General features: G+C 36.7%; 1 protein-coding gene across 7 annotated transcripts in view; it reads left to right on the top strand.

Moving 5' to 3' along the window:
* The window catches only part of FRY (FRY microtubule binding protein), a 437,325-nt gene that overhangs the window by 254,848 nt on the left and 164,037 nt on the right, over positions 1 to 18,440 (top strand). For 6 of the 7 annotated variants that reach the window (XM_059144289.1, XM_059144291.1, XM_059144290.1 and 3 more), the window contains 5 exons: positions 7,368 to 7,507; positions 11,480 to 11,570; positions 11,792 to 11,871; positions 11,988 to 12,068; positions 17,882 to 18,050. In XM_059144289.1, coding sequence (XP_059000272.1) covers positions 7,368 to 7,507; positions 11,480 to 11,570; positions 11,792 to 11,871; positions 11,988 to 12,068; positions 17,882 to 18,050 — 561 coding nt within the window. The remainder of the gene's footprint in view (positions 1 to 7,367; positions 7,508 to 11,479; positions 11,571 to 11,791; positions 11,872 to 11,987; positions 12,069 to 17,881; positions 18,051 to 18,440) is intronic. The other variant, XM_059144292.1, reaches the window with a different exon arrangement.

The raw sequence follows: 18,440 nt of genomic DNA, 5'->3' as shown, positions 1-18,440 counted from the left end.
CATCACACAGGGCATTCTGAGAACATTATTTAGGTGGCAGCTTATTCGCAAGTCAGTGTGACATATCCTTTACTAGTGTCATCTCTATAAATTCCTGATAATTTGCTCAGACATTCTAAGGAACTTCTACTAGGGTTTTCCTCTAGATATTAAATATTACATATTTTGTAGCACTTCAGTGTCATAATATGCCAAAATTCCATCTAGAAACAGGACACACATGGTAAAATAAATCCATACATCTATAAGAGAGTGAAAATAACTTTTTACCATCTTGGGTAGCAGTAATTTTCCAGAAAGAAAGGAGATGAAATTCTAGTGCTTCAGCACTGATTCTAATGCTACAGTTCAGTCAAAATCGATTTAAAATGTATAAATGAAAAATATAAGCAATCAAGAGTAAAGCCAAATTAATTGGCGTTGGGTTCATATTAGTATTATCCAGTGTTTCCTAAATTATTCTCCAGTGGAACAGGGTATTCCATAAAATGGACTAATATATTAAAGTCAAATAATATAGATATTTTCCTAATTTGCAGGAAAAATAGATTTACTCTATAGACTTAGATAATTTTAAGTTTTTGTAAGAAATTGTTCTTAAGCCTTTGTTATCTGTCACCACTGATTGAATGCTAGATTATCTAGCACTATTATGATAGATGATCAAGTAAAACAAAATTGCATTTGAATTACTGTACTATATCAGCATTTTGTGGTATTACCTAGAGAGTACCCTGACCCCCAGGTATCTGGCCATCTGAACTAGTTTGAAAAATTAAACTATCAATGAAGTTAGTTTAAAATTTATTCACGAAATGTGGCAGTCAGGACAAGTCAGCCTTATAACTGTAAGATACGGAGTGACTCCACTGAGTAATTATTCAAATATTTATGTAAAGTTTCCTTCTTTGCATTCAGCAAGTATAATAAAATGCTTATGAAAAAATTAATGCCTTACCTACAGCATAATGGACAGTCTCTTTTAGCCTATTTATACATAAAATGCCAAAATAAACATCAAGAAACCTTTGCAAAGTACATTGAGCATCCCCCCTCTATCCCCCCAGAAAGAAAACACCAGCATGAAATAGATCTGTGATTCTGTACGGTTCATCTCCTCAGGCTGCCCAGTACCTAGCTCATCTATGATGGAAGAATATGATCATTTAAATGCAACAAGAACATCTTTGTAAATGGGCCTGCCCCCTTTCAACAGCAGCACAGAGCTAGAATTCATCTCACCATTGGCTCTGCTTCCCGTAAATGAAGGAGTTGAGTAACCAAGAAGCCAGCTAGACCTTCCTCCCTTCCTGAGCTTTGAGGGCCAGGTCTTTGCAAATTCCACCCTTCCTTCCTGAAAGCCTGGGCTCAAAAGGGCAGTAACAGAGAGATGGAAAAAACACACACATCCACCCCATCCTGACCTTTCATCTCTTCTAAGATGGTCTCAGTGTATTTGCCATGGAAAGTATGTCCAGTAGATAGAAAGTGAGAACAGCTTCGAGATGCCTTTAATGGGTAGAAAAAATGATTACGGCTGAGGTTTTATGAACGCTCCTGACGTTCCCTACGGAGCCTCTGGGTTACACCTAAGTAGGTGTAATTAGCTAAATATTGTGTGCTCTACCCAGCGATGATTAAGGGATAGACATAGGTTTAGATTGCATTTATGGATCCGTAGTAAATAACAGAAGCATGTAAATATCCCACACAAGTGTTTTTTAATTAAACTTTTGTGAATAGCTACAGAAAATGTGCAAAGATAGTACAGATAGTTATCATGTTTCTCGCACTCAGTTTCTTTTACTAACACCTTTCATTACCATGTGTATTTGTCACGCCTAAGAAGCCAACATTGGTACATTATTAGCAACTAAATTCTGTATTTGCATTTTGTTTCTTTTTCCCAAACATCTCCTTTCAGTTCCAGGATACCTTCTAACATACCACATTATATTTAGTCATCATGTCTCATCCAGACTTACACAAGTATTTTTAAATTACTGAAATATTAGAGTGGATGGTTGGGGATTTTATTACATATGCGATAATTAAGACAGAATTAACCCATAGTGAAGAACTCTGAATTCTGATTTTTTTCCCTTCTGGGAGGAATCCCCTTCATTTCCCAATTCAAAATATGAGATGAGATGGTGGTGATTGGAGAAGTATCCTTTCTTACGCTGGGGTAACTTTAGAAAGAACCTGCAAATTACCCCTGGAACATGCCATTAGTTTGCTTTCCTCCCCAAATTTCCCACTGTTGTATCCACAGGAACAGAGAGAGAATATGTTGTGGCTGTGAATATTACAGTGTGTGGGGGGAGGGCTATTTTTAAAAATAATAATAATAATTTTTCAATTAAAAAATAACAACTACTGGTGATTTTGTTCCCAGGGCAGGCAGAATGCAATAGCCTATTTATTTCTGAACTGATATTAAACCATAGCTAAAGATAGTGTATAATTTTGTGTATGTCCATATAACCACAATCATAAGAGAGAGCAAGAAATAAGGTTCTCAAGAAAGAGAATCTGAGGAAGAACGCATAATCGTTGTGTTCAATCTTAGAGCTGCTTTTAAAGCTGACAGTGCTTTTAAAGCTTGACACGAAGCACTTCAGCTCCCCTTGCTCTAGTTTCCTTTATAAAAAGAAGTTAAGCCTCTCCAGCTTAACTAGAGAAACATTTTGAGTTAACTAAGGTTTTCCATTTCTTCTGCCACCTCCCTGCTCAAGCCATGATCACTGTGTGCCTGGATCTGTGGCAATGACCTCTTTCAGTTCAGGGGTGTGTGTGTGTGCGCGCGGGTGGGTGTGCACGCGCGCTCCTAACCACCCTTGTTGGCAAACCTCTTTGGTCCAACCTACACATCACTGCTGAATTAAACCTCCTCAACGTATCAGTGGGCTTATTTTCCTATTCAGAAGTCTTTAGAAGCTTCTCATTTTCTAGAGAAGAAAACTGAAATTCTTCAGACTAGCATTAAGTACGTGCTATGATTTAGTTTTACATCAAGATTTTCAGCAGTCTTTTTCTTTACTCTGGTATACCAGAGTCCCTACACCAACCAAATATTTCTTCTTTCAGTTCACTCAAAACTTTCACTAAATTAATCACTGTAATTATTATGAACAATTATTTTGTACCTTAATCACTATAGGCTTTCTGCCTTTGAGTCTTTGCTTAGTTTTTAACTTGGCTCTTATCTAGTATTTCTACCCTTCCTACAAAAGGCGCAGGTAAAAATCCTACCTTCATGTCTCTTTAACTCCCACCCACTTCTCCCTCTAGTGATCTCTCTGTCCTGAGGATTCTTGATTTACATGTGCACTCTCAGTATGTCGGTATATCTCCTCCTAGTTATCTTTTCTGGATATGCACACTTATGTAGTGTCTGCACTGAATTGGAATGCTACCAATTAAATGATTATTTAATTCTTCTTCCACTTAAAATATTATGGACATTTTCATGTCATTAAATATTTTTTTAAAGATTTTATTTATTTATTTGACAGAGAGAGATCACAAGTAGATGGAGAGCAGGCAGAGGGAGGGGGGAAGCAGGCTCCCTGCTGAGCAGAGAGCCCGATGTGGGGCTTGATCCCAGGACCCTGAGATCATGACCTGCGCCGAAGGCAGTGGCTCAACCCACTGAGCCATCCAGGTGCCCCCATTAAATATTTTTGAACTGTGATTTTTAATAGTTTCAGAGGTCATCTACATCACATTCCACATTGTATTAAAGCATTTTCACATAGTTAGACATTTAAAGTGTTCCCATTTTTTATGTAATAGGTAATGTTTTCCTGAACAATCTTACCTCTAATTGTGTATTTGACATAAATTCCTAAGAATGGGCTTACCACGAATGCCATTTATGAGGTTCTTGATTTGCATTTCCAAATTTCCTTCCAGATAGGTTAGGCCAACTTTTTTTAAGGATCGGTTGTGTTTGAACATGCCTTTTTAAACACTGTCTCATCTGCCCTGGGGGTTATCATTTGCTTGTGAGAAGTTTTGTGAATTCATGTTTGTGAATGAGGTAGTTAAAACGTTTCTCATTGTAGGTTTACATGTTCTGTTTATAAGGCCTTAATCAGAGGGGTGTCTGCCAGTATTTTCTCTGGGTCTACAACCTGTCTTTTCATCACTTTCTTGACAGTATCTTTCTAAAAGCAGAAGCTCTCAATTTTTATTACTGAAGTATTGTTCACACACAGTGTTACAGTAGTTCCTGGTAAAGAGCATAGTGATTCTACAAGTTTATACACTCTGTTGGGCTCACCACAGTGTAGCTCCCATCCGTCACTGGGCAACACCATCACAGCATCATTGCCTTGATTCCCTATGCTGTGCCTTTCATCGCCATGACTTTTTCATTGCATAGCTGAAGTCTGTGGCTCCCACTCCCTTCACCCATTTTGCTTATCCCCTTAGCCCCGCCCCTCTGGCAGCCATCAGTTTATTCTCTGTATTTATGGGTCTGGTTCTCCTTTTTGTTTGTTCTGTTTTGTTTTGCAGATTCCACACATAAATGAAATCATAGGGTATTTGCCTTTTTCAGTTTGACTTATTTTATTTAGTACCATACTCTCTAGGTCTATGCATGTTGTTGCAAATAGCAATATTTCATTCTCTTCTATCTTTTATGGCTGAGTAATATTCCATTGTATATATATATACACACATACTGTATCTTCTGTATCCATTCATCTGTGGGTGGACACTTGGGTTGCTTTCGTATCCTGGAGGCTGCATCAACTTACATTCCTGCCCACAGTGCATGAGGTGTTCCCCTTTGGACACATACTCACCGACACTTATTATTTCTTGTCTTTTTGATTCTAGAAATTCTGACACATATAAGGTATTATCTTATAGTAGTTCTGATTTGCATTTCCTTGATAGTTAGTGATATTGTGTGATTCATGTGTCTGTTTGCCATCTGTTTGTCTTCTGTAGAAAAAAAAATATCTGCTTAGGACCTCTGTCCATTTTTAATTGGATTATTTGGGGGAGTTTTTGGTGTTGAGGTGTGTAATTTTTTAAAATATATTTTGTGTATTAACTCCTTATCAGATATGTCACTTGCAAATACCTTCTCCCACTCAGTAGGTTGCCTTCTCATTTAGTTGATGGTTTCCTTCACTATGCAGAAGCTTTTAATTTTGGTTTAGTCCCACTAATTTATTTTTGCTTTTGTTTCCTTTGCCTGACGAGACATATCTAGAAAAACGTTGTTACAGCTGATGTTAGAGAAATTATTATCTTGTGTTTTATTCTAGAAGTTTATGGTTTTCTATCTCACTTTTAGGTGTCTTTAATCTAATTTGAGTTTATTTATGTGTGAGAAAGTATAATGAAGTGGTCCAGTTTCATTCTTTTGTGTATAGCTTTCCGATTTTCCCAACACCAGCACCATTTGTTGAGGAGACTGTCTTTTCCCCATCTTGTATTCCTGCATCCCTTGTTATTGATTAATTGACCATATATTGTGCATTTATTTCTGAGCTCTCTTTTCTGTTCCCTTGATCTATGTGTCTTTTTTTGTGCCAGTACTGAACTGCTTTGATTACTAGAGCTTTGTAATATATCTTCACACCTGGGATTGTGATAATCTTCGGTTTTGTTCTTCTTTTTCAAGATTGTTTTGGCCATTCAGGGTCTTTGGAGGTTCACAAATTTTAGGGTTATTTATTCTAATTCGGTTAAAAATACTGTTGATATTTTGATGAGAATTGCTTTGAATCTGTAGATTGCTTTGGGTAGTATGGATGTTGTAACAATATTATTTCTTCCAATCCATGATTGTTTTCTTCAATTTCTTTTGTCCGCATCTTAATAGTTAAAAGAGTTGAGGTTACCTCCTTGGTTAAAATTATTCCTAGGTATTTTATTCTGTTTGGTGCAACTGTAAATGGAATTGTTTTCATAATTTCTCTTTCTGCTACTTAGTTACTAGGGTATAGAAATGCAGCTGATTTCTGTGTATTAATTTTGTATCCTGTGACTTTGCTGAATTCATTTATTGCTTCTAATAGTTTTTTGGCAGAGTCTTCAGGGTTTTTTATATGTATAGTATCATATCATCTGCAGATAGTGACAACGTTACTTCTTTCATACCAATTTGGATACCTTTTATTCCTTTTTCTTATCTGATTGCTGTGGCTAGGACTTGCAGTACTGTGTTGAATAAAAGTGATAACAGTGGACATCCTTGCCTTGTTCCTGATTTTAATGGAAAAGCTCTCAGTTTTTCACCATTGAGTACTATGTTATCTATAGGTTTTTCATGTATGGCCTTTATTATGTTGAGGTGTGTTCCCTCTAAACTTGCTTTATTGAGCATTTTTAACATAAACAATGTTGAATTTTGTCAAATTCTTTTTCTGCATCTACTGAGATGATTGTATGACTTTATATTCTTCATTTGGTTAATGTGATGTATCACATTGGTTAGTTTGTAAATAGTGAACCATCCTTGATTGAACCATCCCCAGAACAGAAGCTTTTAATTTTGATGATGTTCAGTATCAAATTGTCATGGAATTTGCACTTAGTGTCTTACCTAAGAAATCCTCAGTCCAGAGTCACAAAGATTTTCTCCTGTGTTTTCTTGAGAAGTTTTATAGTTTTAAGTTTTTATAGTATGATTCTTTAATTTTTTCACATGGTATGAGATATCAATTGGGATTCATTTTCTTATGGTAATTAATAAAAGATGCAAATTTTTCCAGATAAGGAAATTAAAATAAAAACTCGTCTATCAAAGATATGTTTGTTGTGTAAAAAAGAGAGAAGTAGTTTGCCTTTAAGGTGATACACAGGAAATTATTGCTACTAGTTTATGTCTTCAGTCTAATTTGGGGCATTACTCAGATGAGTAGATGAATGATTATCATCAGAAAACCATACCTTATATTACCACTTGGGTTGTTTGGGAGCTAGATTTTTTTTTATTTCACTTAAGTGACTAATGTAATTGTGTTAATTAATATATTTATTTTTACAACAAGCATTTTTGAGAGTTAAGGAGTACAAAACACTACACTTCTTGGATAGTGTGGGAAATGATTTCTCTGCAGTCCATGAACAACCTGTATGCAATTAACATCCAATTTCTAGAATGAAAGGAAGTCAACGTAATTAACTTTCTTGAACCACAAAATTATAACATAAGAAACATCTGTCAACATTGAGAGATTTTGGGGGCTCTTGGGAATGTACTAATAAAGATTATTAAAGGAAAGATTGGATAAGTAAGAAGATTTTGTGAATATCCTTGAAGTTATTTGTGAAATGAAAAGTTTCTCAGTAATTGGCAGGGCCACCAAAGCCTTTTTATCACCTGTTTTTCTCTGTAGGTCATCAGCTCAATGAGCTCCCTTTCTGAGTACTGCCTGCCTTCCATTCTGCGTACATTATTTGACTGGTATAAAAGGCAAAATGGCATTGAGGATGAATCACATGAATACAGACCAAGAACAAGCAATAAATCAAAAAGGTATATTTCTTTTGTGTAGGAATTATGAGGTTCCTTCCTTCCTTCCTTCCTTCCTTCCAGAAACATAAGTCAAAATGGGATTTATGCATCATCTAAATCTGCCTGTCTGCACATGGATACCTAGCAGGTGCTGCAGGGGACAGGGCAGGGGCAGCTGTCTAGCTAGCAGTGGGAGTACTAGTCACTGTCACTTGTCACTTGTCACAGGTTGAAAAGATATACTTAGCCTTATTTTGACATTGGTGAGGCAGGTGTAAAGGGCCCTAGGTTACCCTCTTGTCTGCTTTTTTCCTGAGCTCTTTCTCCTCCAGTGTATACCTAAAAGCAGAAGGGCTGTTGCAGGCCCTGCGTGATGCTGTCTCGTCCTTGCTAGTATCCTTGAGTGCCCAGGGTGCCTGTGTGGGGAGGAGGTGGGGCGGGACATCAGCAGTAGGCCTGGAGCTGCCACAAATTAACCCTGTGACTTTGGACAACTCACCATCTCTCTATACTTTAGTGTTTTTGCGAGGAAAAACAGGGAAGTCAGGTTGCATCATCTCAAACTTCCCTTGCAGCTGAGAATTTTGTTTATTCTATGCTGCCCTTCTCTTATGGATTTGAAAAGTGGAACTTGCTGCTACAGAAACACTTTAACAACCATAAAATTTAAGACTCATGTACTGTCAAATGAATGGGCATCCCCCAAAAGTTAATGTAAATATAAGTAATTTCATGTTTGAAATATAAGTAAATATAAGAAAGTTTGCTATATTTACCTTTTAAAAATATTTTAAAAACAGACTTCTCTGTATGAATCGATTATGCATTTTTAAGGAGAAGTAAACTGAAATGAATTATTCAGAAAATAAGACATTAATTACTTCTTGTGAGTGATTTATCTCTTTCATTTCTCTTGACACTTCTAATACATTTTTTAAAATACCCACTTCTCAGTGTTATGGAATGAATTACATTTCATCCACACTTGTAATTTCATTTTATAATATGCTTGAGTTTATGCAAGATTGAGTCCTTTATTTATCATCTTGTTTGGGAGAGAAATTAATAGGTTTTCATGTTGAATCATTTCTTAGTTGAAGAGAGGGAATTTTCTTGTGATATAATTTACGTGTGGCAAAATTCATTCTTTTAAAGTGTGTAGTTCTGTGTTTTTAGTATATTCACAAGGTTGTACAGCCATCACTACTAACTCCAGAACATTTTATCTCCCCAAAAAGAAACCCTATTCTAATTAACAGTCTCTTCTTACAAATATTTTTGATGTATATAATTTTAAAGGTAAAATCTTAATTCTGAGTCTGAAAATGGTTCAGAATGTGTGATCAGTAAGCTAATTGTATCAGGGGCACCTGAGTGGCTCAGTTGGTTAAGTATCTGACTTTCACTCAGGTCATGGTCTTAGGGTCCTGGGATCGAGTTCATGTATGACTTCATGCTCAGCAGGGAAATCTGCTTGTCTTTGCTCTGCTGCTCCCTTGCTTGTGCTCCTTCTCTCTCTCAAATAAATAAATAAATAAAATCTTTAATTAACTAATGGTATCATTTTATTATCCTTCTCATATGACATGTTAGTTTATAAACAGATAATAAACTTTTCTTGGGAGTGAGGAATGGAGCCATTTTAGTGAGTTGAATTGAGTTTTAGTTTGGTCTGTTTTGTCAAGTTTTTGGTTACTAAAACTGGATTATTTATTAACTAATTTCTTTATGGATTGGAAAATAATATTTTAAAAGTCATGTTACTGATTGTTTTGAGGAGATCAGAGTAATTGCCAAGATCAAATACGGCATCAGGACAGAGAAATTCCGCTTAGCAGCATTTAATTAACATTTGGAGGTACAAATAAGAATGTTTGGGAGAAAGCCAAAAGATAAGTATGTCTAGAGCAGGATGTAGGTAATGATGCAAGTTTCTGTTACTAGAAGAAAAGAAAAGAGGAACTTTGGAGGAAGCATAAGCAACTGAAAACAGTTAAATGTGACAGATGTGTACTAGGGTAACGATTTCTAAGATTAGTACAACATCAACATTTTGACGGCCAAATAAATTTGTCAAATGCTGCTGGCTCCTGGCAGTTAGACCTCAAACCAGCAATAAAGTTGAATTCATTATTGGAAAAGTATAGGTCTTATTTTTATATGAAAGCATAAATTGACTTATTAAAAAGAATCAGGGGTTTAAAGTTTTTCTCCCTGCCAAGAACTGCTTCCTCAAGGTCCTCTGGCCCCTTTAAAAGGCTCTTGTTGGCCATCCAACACAACAAGTTTCTGTCTACTGCCGCTGGCCATCTTTGAAAGCTCTCCTTCCTTTCAGTCTTCAAACTTCTTATTTACTTATTCCATGATATAATCTCTAGGTCAGACTTGTGAATGTTCTCTTTTCTTAATACAATTCCATGTGTTTTCTGCTCCTCCAGCTGGCAGAAGCTCTTAACGGTTCTAATGGGTCTTGAAAGACTTCAGATAGATGATTTGGGCCAGTGCTCTTTTTCTTGGCAGGACGAGTCACAGTGATCCTGAATGAATGAGTTCCTACCCTGTCCATACATTTCTCCTTGAGAGTTACAGTTACAGCCTCCCTTGTTAACCTATTCTGTCATCCACCAGCCTTCATTTGACTTGCTCAAAGTTTCAGAGCTTCTCCAGAAGTTCAAACATCACCTACCTTTCTTCTCATTCCCATTGACTGAAGGGTAAAACATTCGATATTTAAAATGTTCTTGATTTATTTTAAACATACCTGCCTGACAAGCCCAAATCTGGTCATCCTTTCTCATGGCTTTTCCTTACTATGCAAGCATTGAGCAGTTCCGTGTTCAAGAGACTATGTTAAATACAGTAAATGCTTTATCTTGTTTAGTACTCAAGCAGACCTTTCTGTAATTATTATTATTATTCCCATTTTGTAAATGCAGAGATTACTGGTAGATAGAAGAGGCATCATTTTAATCCAGGACTGTTCCACACCAAAGCCAGGGCTCTTAGCCACAGTTCTGTGCTAGGGTCTCGGCAATCATCTCATTTGTCTTTCTTGGTTCAATTCCAAATTAGCCCTCAATGAATACGTTAGAGAAGCAGAAACTGGGGGTTGGGCTGGGGGTGGACAGACATTTCTGTCCTTCTGCCAACGCTAATTCTGCTCCCTAACCTTTGAGTGAGTTCAAATGACTCCACTTTGCCTCTCCCTACCTCTTCTTCCACCTGTTTTATGACCATTCTCTCTCCCACTGCCCCCTCACTTCTTCATTCATAAATCTCAAGTGACAGAAGTTCAAGAGGAAAGAGGCATGGAAACCAAAAAAGAACAGTGATTTCTAACCTTTCTCCACCCTCTATAGTCCTGCTGTAGCTGATAATCACATTTTGTCCTTACAGTTTCCTGCATTGTGTAGCTTCTTTCACAGGAGTTTCTCAATCTCCACCTCTGTTATGGCAGCCCTGCCCTAGGTCTCTCTCCATTCTACAGATGATAAAATTCCAGAAAGTTACCTTAGAGAAGTCCATGGAATGACACCGGGGTGGCTCAGTCAGTTAAGTGTCTGCCCTCAGGTCAGATCATGATCCCAGAGTCCTGGGATAGAATCCTTCTTCAGGCTGCCTGATCAGTGGGGAGCCCGCTCTCCCTCTGCCCCTCCCCTTGCCTGTGCTCTCTCTCTCACCTTCTCTCTCTCAAATAAAATCTTTATAAAAATAAATGAAGAAAGAAAGGTCCATTGAATCCATTGAGATCCACAAGTAGCTACTCAAGCTGACATGGTTGAAAAGTTGAAATTTGAAGTAAAAATTCTGGTCCAATGTGAGTTCCCTACCCCTCACTGATAACAAGAAGCGTTAGCCTATATTTACCACTGTAATTTCGTAATAGAAGAATTGGTTTGCAGTCCATTGGGAATGCGCCTTGATGTCTGGTGAATTGTATCACTTCCTGAGTATCTTCAATGACACTGAATGTGAATATTTTAAATTTTACAGTGATGAACAACAACGAGATTATTTAATGGAAAGACGGGACCTCGCCATTGATTTTATTTTTTCTTTAGTATTAATAGAAGTTTTGAAACAGGTAGGTCAGGAATTTAATGTTCCTTTTAGATAAGATTTATCTAAAAACTACTTACGTTTTTAAAATCTGTTTTAAATTGTTGGTGAATTTCAGATACTGGGTCATGTGAATTATGTTTATTGACTGCTAGAGGCCATATAGTTTCCAGAAGTACTGTTACTGATTTGATCTTTAATATTCCCTTCCAAGTTTAGAGCTATCTTTTTCTTTTTTCTTTTCAGATTCCACTTCATCCTGTAATAGACAGTCTAATACATGATGTTATTAACTTGGCTTTCAAGCACTTTAAGTACAAAGAAGGGTAAAGTAATTTCTCTCCTTAGAATTTTGAAGAAGTTGGGTACTTAAATCTAAAACAAGTGTGCTCTTTTTAGATGACGGGGGAACCCTTCACTTGTCTCATCATATCTTATTTAGGTACCTTGGTCCTAACACTGGCAATATGCACATTGTGGCCGACCTGTATGCGGAAGTCATCGGCGTGTTGGCACAAGCTAAGTAAGTGAACGTCAGTCCTTTACCATAAGAACTTGAGTGCCTCTTCTACCTCAGTCCAGCCCCACTCTCAGGAAAGGACTGTGTGTGAGCTCGCAGAGAGCTAGGCTTCTTTTTGCGATGGCGCCATGTCTCTGAAACTGACTAAAACTCCCTCAAGGCAAGTACCAAGTCTGTTTTCAGTCGTTTTCTCTAGCATCTGTTTTATCTGGCAGTTGGGTCAGGACCTACCTGGAGTCCATGAGTTTCAGACTACTGCATCAAAGAAGGAAGTAGACTAACCCAATTACTTTTTCTCTCTGCCCTAATATTCCAAAGACATTTATGAGTTTTAGAAGTTTTGTTTTATATATTCCATGAGTGAGTAGTTACGATATATATCATCTGTGAATGGGAAAATTCCATTCTAGAATGTCCCTCTACTATAGACCTTACTTAATTCAGCTGAGCTAAAAATGTCCCAGACTCTGTCATGGAAACAAGTCGGGGGAAAATTCTCATTGCTAAATTTATCTGGCCCCATAACGCTACTTTAGCAGGCTAGAACAAAGTGATGTTAGACTATTAGCAATAAAATACTTCTCCAAAAATGATGTCACACCTTATTCACCCATCTTCATCTTACTTAACCCTGAGGCAAATCAAGCAAAATCCTGAATGCCGAGATTAGGCAAAATGAGCCAGAGACAAAATATGAATCCAGGCCAGGAGGTGAGCTTAGAACAACAGTGATACCCTGATCCTTGTGAAATGCAATCCTCAGAAAGAGATGTTTATCAACAAGAGATGGAATTTCCTAACTTAATAGCATGGAAATACCCAGTTTATCCAAAAACAAAATTATAAAATTTTACTTATTTACTTAGCAACCTTACCTAGCGAAAAGGTTCAAGAACTCAGGAAACATACCCCCCAAATTCTTCAGTGTGACTTATTTAATCTGGTTTATCTAGTCATCTCAACTATATATTTTTTCTAACATGTAAAACATCAGTGTTAGGTGGGAGAGAGGTAGGGACACTGATGCCAGTGAGAAATATCAAGGTCAAAGACTAGCAGCAACAGAGAGAAAGAAAAAGTAGCCAAAGCCTACATAAGAACTAAACTACAGAGTTATCTGGGCCATTTTGCATGAGATTATGTTGACTTTTTTTGCAGCCCATTGTCATAATTGTGGTTCATGAGCCATCAAGGAAAAAAAAACCCAATACATCCTTTCCTGTTACAACTGAATATAAAATTTTGGCATTTTGAAGGGAGAAGCTTCAATTACCTAGCAAGTTGATTCACATGTATCAAACCCATTTCTAGAAAAGATTGTAAAAATAAGTTATTGATATGTTTTTGGCTCATTTGTGTTAAACCCTCAAAATCTCAGCATATTCCTGTGTAATTCCTTCTGCAATTATCCCAGCCCAAGTCTCTTATACTATCATTTGGAAAATTTAATTTGCTAAAAATGGCTTTTTGTGTTTTTCTTAGTTGTTGTGAACTATGCGTGACAACATTGGTTACTGTAGATTAGCTTCCTTAGCAGTAGTGATGTTGATTGTGAATGAACTGAGAAACAATGTTATAACTAAGCCACATTCTAAGGTTATAGGAATTTCTATATTAGGTCAGATTTATATGATCCACCAAGCCAGTGTTCTTTTGCCGCCAACCATGGCTTGTTTTAATTTCCATGATGTCAATATTTGTCCTAATTCTTACCCAGCAATAGCTGGGTATGTGAAATGTCTCAATTTGGACAATGCTCCCGTACTTGCCAGTCATAAGAGAATCCCTTGGTCAGTGTCTTTTTATGGTAACTTCAGTAGTGTATAGTAATCACAGTGATATATTCTCAACCAGTCAATGTATAGGTAACCTTTATTAATAGTACAATCCTGTGTCATAATCCAAATTATCACATTGTTTCCTTTTTGTGAATATGCCAGAAACATTACTTTGTCATTACCATAGAAAAGTACTGCTTACTTTGTTCTCAGTGGAGGAAAAATGATGTATGCTTATCTAGTACAGGGTGGTTATCTTTTTTTTTTTAATAAACTTGAGTAATATAGCAATTCTAATTTTAGACTTTAGATCTAGCTCCCAGTGGTAATGCATATGAAATATTTTCTTCTTTATGACTTTAGTTATTAATGCTTAATTTTAGTCTTTAAGTTTTAGCGAAATCACTATTTTTTACTTACTAATGATAATGCACTTAATTCCTGTCATAGAGGGAAAAAATTTTTGCTATTTAGTGATTATCACCCAAAGCGTTGACTTTCTGAAAGTCAGTTGAGTTAAAGTTTGACTTTTTTAGGTTAAGTTTTTTTGGTTAAAATCTGATATATTTATTTAAATAGTGATAATGGCCTCTAAGATTCATAGATTTCAAAATTACTTTCTCTTTATACAGTATAATCATAATGTATTTATTCTTAAACTCTCACTTCTATAGTATGTATGAATCATTTTAAAGCAGTTTTTTTTTTTCCATATGGATGTTCTAGTATTTCAAAGACCGAGTAATCATTGAGTTACTGTATTTACTAAAGGCACAGTCATTAAAAACGAATTAATTTTTCCCTAAAATTACTTTACAGAAAAATAGATTTTAAGTGCAAATAGATTTTGGGATACTTTTAATGCTAAAATAGTATGTTTATGTCATCTGGGACTTTTAAAAGTAAAAGACAGCCATATTTATTCTTCATTGAAAAATAAACAGACTGTCAGCCACCCACTCCTGAGACTGTTGACCTAGTAAGTTATACAAGTAACCTGCCCCCTCCTACTGCTCCTGGTTTTAGTCCTGGATTAGGGATAGAAAACAAACTTTCCTAAGTATCATATGGTCTTTAAGACAGTATAATTCTAACCTATAAGATTACTTTTTCCTTTCAAGCTTTCACATTTCAAAATTAAAATCCTTGGTAAGTTTTTTAGTGTTTGGGAATAACTTGAATAAAAATACAATTTTTAAAAATCCAGTTGAGAATTAATAGATTTATATAATCTTGATTAAAAATGTTCCTTCCATTGTTTTGCACGCCATTTCTGCCTCCCACCCTTTATTATCATTGCCTAAAGACTCAGCCTTTACCCCAGCTCAAAGCCCCAGAAATCTCTACTAATTTTCCAGCTGGAAAGAGCCCTTTCATTCTCCTATGCCCTGGAGCCTCTTTAAGTGTGTTAGTCTCATAAAGGCAATGTGAAATATGAGAAAGTGATTTGGCCTGACCATTCCACCTCCCGGAAAGATCAGTGAGATTCCAGCAAAGGGTCAGGCAGTGGCAAACACACCTCACAAAAAATAATAACAACAACAATTATTATTGTAAATAATATTTAATAATTTAAATAAATACTAGTCATAATTGGTTTAATGAATAAACTGTAAATAAATAATATTTAATGGTTATTACTCTTATTAATATTTTAAAATTATTATTGTTATTATTATTCACATCGCTTTATCTTCCCAATCAAACTGTATACATTGTTCTTAAAACAGTGACTGTATTTCATAGTTCATGACAAGGTAAGGCAGCTGGAGTATGGTAGAAATCCCTGGAATTTGTGTCAGAAGACTTGCTTTTGAGTCGTCTTTGTCATGTTGATCTTCCATGTCTGTTTCCTTATTTGTAAAATGGAAATGTGTTCACTGCCTGACACAGTAGATTGTTGTGAAGGCAAAAATATAAAACAATATAATGTGCATAAAATATAAATCGTCTTACAAATATACCTTATCATGATTCCATGTCCAGACCAGTGTTTCATAAACTTTAGACAGCAAAATCACCTCTAGGGCTTGTTAAACAAGAGTCCTGGAAATCAGCCCCAGTGTTTCTTACTCAGTGGGTGTGGGGTGGGCCAATAATGAGTGTTTCTCCTAAGTTCCCAGGCAGTCCTGCTGCTGCTGCTGATGATGATCTGGGGGCCATGCTTGGAGAACCACTGGTCCAGACATGACAGCTCAGAGATTAAGTGTAGGGACTCTAGAGCCAGACACTTGGCTTGAAATTCTGGCTGTCACTTACCAGCTATGCGACTTGAGCACATGAAGAAGTCTCAGCCTCAAGTTCCTGTTCTGTCAAAAGGGTTTAATAATACTACTCTGCTCAAGTTGTGAGGATTGAATGATCATGAAGATGAACTGTAGGGTTGTCTGAACTTTGGTTGGCATATTGTATGTGCTGGATGTCTCCCTATAGCTGTCATGGTCACCGTCTTCAGTATCAGATTATTTCTACTCTACAAGGAGGAGGAAAGAAAGAGGACATTGGCATTTGGATTTGCTGTTTTCTGCTTAAAAACCTCTTTTATTGGGAAATATGTGTAGCAAACATGAAGAAAAGTCTGTAAATTGGCTTAAGAAAAATGCAGTTCTAACAAATTATTACCAAACGAGCCCCACATAACTTTCTGCACCCGAGCCAGGAGCAAGAAAATGGCCAGCTGTTGCCAAGTCTCTAACACCAACTTGCCCATCATGGCCGTCTGTACTGCCTTCTGGTGAAACAGTACCTTCATGTTTACTGCCTATTTTATTTGACCTCGAGTTTCTACCTTGAGCTGTCAAGAGTTTTCTCAACCTTCCAGGATTCTGTTAGTTGGCCTTTAACTTTTATAATCATAATAACCCTCTTTAATCATGCCTTGCTCCTAATTGACCTTTTCACATATGTGGAATCCCAGGCTGACTGTCTCAGGAAGCAACACACAATGAGTTTTAGAGTGCTTTCCTTTTTCTTTTAACTAGACATTTCAGAAATAGTTAGGATAGCTTTTATGTATATGTTCCTCTACCTTGGGTACTTTGCAGATCTGCTACTATTTTCCAAACTCTTAGGGTCTATTCTTTTTTATAATCTTATATGAAAATGTTGTAATTAATATTATTAATTGTTACTATTTTACTATTTATACAGACACCTCAAGCTCCTTGCAGGCTTTGTTTCTTTAGTTGTAACATCCCAGGCGTGGAGAAAATTCTTATTCAATCTTTTTTTTTTTAATTTATTTTTTATTTATTTTCAGCATAACAGTATTCATTCTTTTTGCACCACACCCAGTGCTCCATGAAATCCGTGCCCTCTCTAATACCCACCACCTGGTACCCCAACCTCCCACCCCCCGCCACTTCAAACCCCTCAGATTGTTTTTCAGAGTCCACAGTCTCTCATGGTTCACCTCCCCTTCCAATTTCCCCCAACTCCTTTCTCCTCTCTAACTCCCCATGTCCTCCATGCTATTTGTTATTCAATCTTTTAGATTCAATTTGAATTGTTTCATTATTAGATTCTCCTCAACCTAAAAATATTTTTTACAATGATCATTAACCAAAAAGTATGAAAGAAACAACAATAGAAAACTCTGGAAATGGATTAGGACTATTTCTTGGCATGATTTTCTGTCATTGTCACAAAGAGCAGGCCTGTGCTATTGCTCAGATGCTCACAATTAGACATACTTCAGGTCCCTGGGGTTGGCAGGTATGCTAGAAATTGCCCAGCCCGAGGAAATGGAGCTTTTTGTTGTGCTCAATTTAAGAGCGAGGCCATTTTGAGAGGGTCTGAATAAACCTGGATCTTCTCCCTGACTGAAGGAAACATTGAGCATCTCATAGACTAAGAGAAGGAGAGGTTTGTACTCTTTGCCCAATCCCACATAGTGATCTTTACAAAATGACAGCCATGTTCTTCAACTAATTCAAAGGACTCCTGTCACTGTGCCCTGTCACTCCTAGACACTGGAGGCCTCCATTATGGTCACTTTCGTACCCATTATTTGATAAACCACTCTTGTTCTCTTTTTAGATTCCCTGCTGTGAAGAAGAAATTTATGGCAGAACTCAAGGAATTACGACACAAAGAGCAGAGCCCATATATTGTTCAGAGCATTATCAGCTTGATAATGGGGATGAAATTCTTTCGAATTAAGATGTATCCCGTGGAGGACTTTGAGGCTTCTCTTCAGTTTATGCAGGTAGGTAACTTCTTGGACAGGAGAACCAGGGGGCTGAACAACTCCCTTCATCAGAACGACTGACTTGGAACATGAAAGCCCATTCACTTGACAATGTAAAGAAGTCCTACGTTTTCCTCAGTAGTGCACAACGTGCTTTGTAACCAAATACTAGAGTTGCAGGCAGATAATTTCACTTTTAAACTTTCATATCACCTTTGAAGTAGGGTGTATAGTGGAATGTCTTCTTGGTGGACTTTTTTTCTCTTTTTGACCCATCAGCTACATTTTGATCTATGCATAAAATACAGCTGATTTTTTGCTTTTTATAATTGATAGCATTGAGGTGGCTGTGTTAACATTCATAGACATCCGAACTTTAAATAATGTGGAAAACTTTGTATTCCAACT

This window comes from Mustela lutreola, chromosome 13 (assembly GCF_030435805.1).
Source record: "Mustela lutreola isolate mMusLut2 chromosome 13, mMusLut2.pri, whole genome shotgun sequence".
Classification (NCBI taxonomy): Eukaryota; Metazoa; Chordata; class Mammalia; order Carnivora; family Mustelidae; genus Mustela; species Mustela lutreola.
This window is presented reverse-complemented; position numbering and strand designations above follow the sequence as displayed.